The sequence below is a fragment of the Ammodytes marinus genome (genome assembly GCF_949987685.1).
Source record: "Ammodytes marinus genome assembly, chromosome: 8".
In the NCBI taxonomy this organism is placed as follows: domain Eukaryota; kingdom Metazoa; phylum Chordata; class Actinopteri; order Uranoscopiformes; family Ammodytidae; genus Ammodytes; species Ammodytes marinus.
In genome coordinates this window covers 25,092,498-25,098,806 of record NC_137212.1, presented here as the reverse complement: position 1 = coordinate 25,098,806, position 6,309 = coordinate 25,092,498, and the positions used below count along the sequence as shown (strand labels likewise).

Genomic DNA, 6,309 nt, shown 5'->3' with positions numbered 1-6,309 from the left:
TATTTCTACATATATTTTTGCTCGTAAATGCAAATTAACACATCCCCAACCACCTTTGCCTCATTTTAGATGTGATTCTTGAACATCTGGACAAATAAAAGGTATATTCGTTGACTTAACATGCTCCCTTACTGTAACTTCTCTCCCTTTATTTGATAAGAAACATCTTTCTCGCGAGTAAAGTTGCATTGTCCTTATGTTCATGTGTCTCCACTGTCTTCCCCAAATTTCTCAGTTGCAATTTCACCATCAGTCCCAAGCGCCCAGCAGTGATGGTTCCAGTTTACAAACCTCTTTACCGCCTCCTGGTGTCTGCCTTGTGAAGCACAGTGCAGAGGAGTGTCATTGCTGTGATCCGTATAGGCCACTGTTGATCTTTGCCGCTGTGTAGCCTTTTTTGGCTGCTGCCTTATGGAATGGCATGGAGTTAGTGTCAGCATTGTTAGGCTGGCTTTGTCAGACAGCAGCATGTTTACCACTCAGCTTTCTCCCTGAGAAAACACTGCCCAGGGCCGTCGCCCCCACTCTTGGATTCAGGGGCCTGCCTTGCCTTGAAGAATCACTTGGTCAGTGTGGCCCTGTTGACTGGCTATATGCAGAGGGGTCAACCCATCCTGGGTTTACTGCATTTACCTGTTGAAAGGACATTCCTCATATTTAAATGTCTGCCAAGTGCACAATAATGCCCAACTGGTTTACCTGTGCTCCAGCCCTTACAAACTAACGCTGTTGCACTGGGCTGCCAGGTACAGAGGGGTTTGGGCTTTTGGGTCTAATCCATTTTCACTGTCTGCGCTATGGGCATGCTGCTACTGTGGACAGGCAGGTGCAGTGCTGAGAAGAGGTCAGACAAAGTAGCAAACAGTTTGGCATGTTGTTCCTGAGGTTCTGAAATGAAAAAATAATGTCTTTATTTAAGTCTCAAATATACACTTAAAACAAATATAACAAAATAAACACTTTAAAACAAAAATTGAACAATGGTGCCCCCTGGGGTCTGACTCATGGAAACTGAGATGAATGCAGTTTTCCCTTTGACTCCCACCATATTGTCATGAATACAACCAAAACATGTCAAGCAACACTAATGATTATTGAACATCAAGTTTTACACATACAAATATTATTTACCAACAATCAGTGGGTTGTGAATTTTGAGATTCTTAAAATGTGAAACTGATACTGTGACACAAAATTACAAATATTGGTCCAGCAAAAAGGTTTTAAAATGGGACAGCTGCAGACTTGACTTCTTCGTTGTGTTAAGTGACATTTTCATATTTTCAGTGTCTTTTTCCTTTCTTGGCCCGGTCCCAGCTTCATGAAACCTCTCCTTGTGCAGAACAATGCCAGCTGTGATTGACAAGTGCATAGGCTACTACCCTTAATTTCTCATGAATAAGACGTTTCAAATAGGAAAAACATGCACTCCCGATTAATATTTTTAAGTAGCCTATTTAATCAATGTTGAGCCTCATTATGGCATGTGTCTTATTCATTTGAGAGTGTATGTGTGTGTTACAGTGTGTTGCTAAGTTATACATGTCGTCCTAGCAACAAAACACAGACACTGGCTAGTCCTGTTCAACCTGCTCTTTGGCAGATAATGTGAACATCATCATTTTTAGTTTCAAGAGATGCAGCATGGCAGTTATGACTTCTTACTGTAATTATTATCATTATTATTCATATAATTGTAGTTTGGAATGATACTGTGTGAGGTCCAGAGGTGGTGCACTCCCATCACCTAGTCAGACACAAGATCTTTATTTGTGTCGAATTGGTCCAAGCGAAAAATAATTAAACAAATAAAATGCATTTATACTGTTATAATATATAAAGTTATAATAATAATATATTATGAATGAATAACTGATGCTTTAGCATTTTATTATTGAGGCAGATAGGCTTTGTTTCTTAAATCTTTATACGGAAGTAGTAGGCTATTATCAATAACTGCATTATTTTTTACAAGATGGACGTTTTTGTTGTGACCCCCTCATTGATCGGCCTCTGGTAACTTCTCATAAGCATGGACATAAAACGCACACAGATCACACTGTCGATTCACTTCCCGTAACACACGCCTCCGCCGTCGTGACGTAGACCTCCCGAGCTTTCCCTGTCCTTATATGGTAGGGGAGGTCACCGCTTCCGGAATGATGTCATGCTACCCGAGTTTGGGAAATCACAGGTTGGCCGAGACACTATAGGTCCCGTTATAATAAACGTGTAGAAACCAATAATTGGAGTGATATACCACCAAATGAATGTATTAAGATTATATCATTCTAAAGGTCAAAGCATGTTGAAACATATTTTATTCTAAATGTAGGCTATAAGAAAATATAAAGAAAATAGTTGGCTATTGCTTCGTATACTAACATAGATGGTGGCGAGACTTAGAGCCTGATAGGTAATTAGCTTAAGTAATCAAATAACGATATAACTTCTGGTGGTGTGTATAAAAACTAAAGCATAAACAGAGGAGCTGCAGTGGTGGCATGGAGGCCTCTCTCAGGTAAGTCGGTCTGTGGCGCCCTCTAGTGTTCACCTATGAGCATGACGCTGCTGGCTGATGAGTGACATGCTGCTGGGTCACCTGTCCCGCCAATTCACCTGCTGTAATCACTGTTAGAATGTTTACAGTTTCAGTACTCTCGGCTGAATAAAGCCCCGAACTGCTTTTTACTGCTTTTTCCTTTATTGTTTTTATTGTAAATCTGCCTTTTACAACTTGCACTGTGTTATTAGTAGGCCTAGTAGTATGCTGTGTATCTCTGTGTCTGTCTGACCATGCCTAGTTCTTTCTCTACTATGTTTTTGTTGTTTTGATTACTGTTTGACAACTGGTCTTCTCTTGTTTTGTGAATAACTTTGTAACTATGTTTTAAAAAGGTGCTATACAAATACAATTATTATTATTATACAATAATAACAAGTATTATTGTTTCTCCCTACTGAAAACACAGGGATGAGATTACTCTGGTAACAGCTTTAGAAAACAGTAACTTATATTTAGTAAATGTCTTTGCTTCGGTCTGTTAATTTACTGCATTCGGATTGTTGTTGGATCCTTTAAGCTATCCCTTATCATCGATATGACTGTGAGAGTACATGATGAGTGATGACTGAGAGGATCAAAGTGGTACCTAATATTATTAAAATTTGATTTATGAACAGTAATGTGTCATCTCTCATGAATCCTTATCTATTCAGCTTAAATATATAAGTCCCAAGACTTAATTGTTTCAACATTCTAGGGTTCTCTCTATTCATCAGGTGCAGTGAAGGATGGACTGAGACTTCTACGTTATGTGCAAAGACTTATGTGTCCAATCAGTGATGTCGTAAACTGAGATTTTATTGTTTTTAATTTTAGAGTTTCAATGATTGTGTAAACACCAGAGGCCCTTTATATGATATCTAGCTGCTCAGGCAGCTCTAAGACAGAGAGAAGGTCTGGAGCCTGATCTGTCAGCTGAAACACAATCACTTAGCCGGGATCAATAGCAGCACTAATGGAATTTACCTTGAGGTATAGTGAGAAGCAGCAGCTCCTGCAACATGTTGCAACATGTTTTATTGTTTGAGCTCCCGACATGGCACACCCACACACAAACACAGAGGCAAGTTGCTTCATTTCATCTGATTTATTTTCTTAAATATCAATTAGTTTCTGAAGTGCTCAGAAATCCAAACATAAAAAAAATACAAATGGTAAACATAAGTACTCAAGTTGATCTTATATACATATACCAATGAGTGAAACCCCATTAAACAACTTTAGAAAAAAACAAGTAAATCTTGAAGCTTTTCTAACTGATTTCTTACAATAAAGAAAGAAGTACATTGTACTGTATTAAGAAGTCAGGCAGCTTTAGTTACAACTTCTCCAATTCGCCCAGGTTCAGGCCTCACGGCCACAACAACAAAGTCTATACTGCAGGTTCAGATCCTCTGCTGCTGGACGTGTCATCTGGTGGGCTGATACAGGTCCATGCAGAGCTGGGTGTAAATCAACAAAACTGTAGTTCTGTAAAAACAGCACAAATAAAGAAACAGAGGTATCCTGCATGTTGCCATGCCCCCTCCTGCTTCGTGGCTGCTGTCACTGTCCCGAGCCCTCTCTGGGGCGCGCTTGGCTCTCGGGAACTTAAGTGCGTCCCGGTCCTGCCAGTGTGGCGCCACATCATCCCGGGAGATAAAGCCGCTCGCCATCGCAGGCAGCATCTGTGTGTTCAACAAGTCTTTTCTCCAACAGCTCAGAAGGTCTGGAGCTGCTGCGTCAACATGAGCTGACAACCGCTGTTCACGTGGTTCATCACCTTCTGCTTCAGCTGGGCCACCTGCTCGCGCAACATGTTGGCGGTGGACGCGAGGTCCGAGTTCTGGGACTTGAGGTTTTTAACTTTATCCTCCAGTCTCGAGATGCGCTCCAGCTTCCTCTTCCGGCATTTGGAGGCAGCGACGCGGTTCCTCATTCGCTTCCTCTCGGCCTTGATCCGCTCCTGGTTCTCCATGCAGATTGGGGAGAGAGGAGGGGTGTCCCCCGGCATCTGGGGCACGATCTGCGGCTCCTCTTTGAGCGCCGTGTACCGGGGGAGCTGGCCGGAGGATGACTGCCCGTATATGGGGAGCTGCGCAGGGGCATTGGGGAAGGACATGCTCGGCGCTGAGGTGGTGTAATTAGGTGCCGAGACGGTGCTGATGGCAGGGTTGAAAGTGTTCAGGTCCTCGTACACTGGCGAGTCGGAGCGAATGGCCGCGGCGGTGATGTTGTAGACGGCGGCACCGGCGACAGACGACACGCTGCTGCCGCTGGTCGGGGGGGTTGAGCTGACACTCGCTGTAGTTGTGGCCGGCATGTGCTGGTGGTGCAACTCGGCCAGTGCTCTGACAAACCCCTCTGCGAAGCCCTCCTGCTCGTCCGTGACATTCCTGGCGCACATAAACTGGGTCCCGGTCGGGGTCGGCGTGGTGGTGATGAGTCCGTTGCTGGACTGGATGATGAGCCGCTCCAGCTCCGGGGAAGCCAGCTTCAGTAGGTTCACATCGGGCGAGGTGAGGATGTCGCTTGCCTTGGCCCGGAGGTGAGGCTTCAGAGTGCCGCTTGGATCAGACAAGTTCAGCGTCATGCTGTGTTTCAGCGCTTTGGGGTTGCTGAACCCGTATCCGGAGCTCTCGTGCGCTGAGAAAGCGTTGAGCGAATCGTCATAGAAAGTAGTTTCCATCTTGGTATACATAAAGGGAAAGCGAAAACAATAAAGTCCCCCAAAGACTGTTCGTCCCTCTCTCGCTCCTGTCTCAAGACGTCCTGTACAGTGAGAGTGCGCGGAGTTGTGTGTACACTGCTCTGTCCCGCGTGCAGGTTATTCTCTCCAGGATGAGCCATGATGTCATGACGGGGCTCTCCCATTGGCTGGGGGGCGTGTCACAAGGCGTGGCCAAGTGCGCAGATAAGGCGCGTTGCCTTGACGACCACCCAGAAGATTCTTAAACCCGCGGTGGATTGTGGGATGAGGTAATGCTTTAAGAGAGAGCATGCGCGCGGTGCATTGTGGGCTTACGTATTGTTTTTGAATATCAGTTTCCCCGCTTGACTATTTCCTCAGTTATATATCAGTGAAGGCTACATCTTTTGAACTTTTATTCATTTGTTAATCTGTGTAAACCTATATAAGATTTATTTAGGCCTATTTATCATGTTAATTTATTCATCTGCGTTTTTTATTTCACAGTGAACATCTTTAAGCCTATCTTTAATTACTTGCAGCTCTTTACTTTGGCTTTCATTGAAGCATTTTAGAGTAAGCCATCATTTAAAATAAATATTAAAATCCTAACGCACTATATTTTTAAATTTTCACAACACACATATAACAATAACAGCAAATGAAAATGACTCTATTCTGCCATTAACGCTTTTAAAGTTTATCTGACCTAAAAATAAAATGTTCTGTCACAATTAAAAAATAAATGAAAGAAATTCTAAGTAAAGAAAAACTGCCTTTTATTAACTTTTATCCAGCTGAATAAATATCAAAATTATTATTTAATATGGCACAAATTAAAATCCCCCACAAATGTATACTCTATTTTACTCTGGTTACTATTGGTTAGAAAACATGTGGACAAGTAAAGGAGAATCATGAAAACAAACTGTATAACTGTGTGTGTGTGTGTGTGTGTGTGTGTGTGTGTGTGTGTGTGTGTGTGTGTGTGTGTGTGTGTGTGTGTGTGTGTGTGTTTGCACTTGTGCTTGTAGTGCGTGCCTGAGATATAATAGTGGTCTCTAGTTGTTGTTCC

At 42.9% G+C, this 6,309-nt stretch overlaps 1 protein-coding gene across 1 annotated transcript; it reads right to left on the bottom strand.

Moving 5' to 3' along the window:
• Positions 1–3,566: 3,566 nt before the first annotated feature.
• jun (Jun proto-oncogene, AP-1 transcription factor subunit) lies at positions 3,567–5,334 on the bottom strand. Its single transcript, XM_080032311.1, has one exon. The coding sequence runs from the start codon at positions 5,244–5,246 to the stop codon at positions 4,266–4,268; it is 981 nt and encodes a 326-aa protein (XP_079888437.1). The 5' UTR covers positions 5,247–5,334; the 3' UTR covers positions 3,567–4,265.
• Between the last annotated feature and the right edge of the window lie 975 nt (positions 5,335–6,309).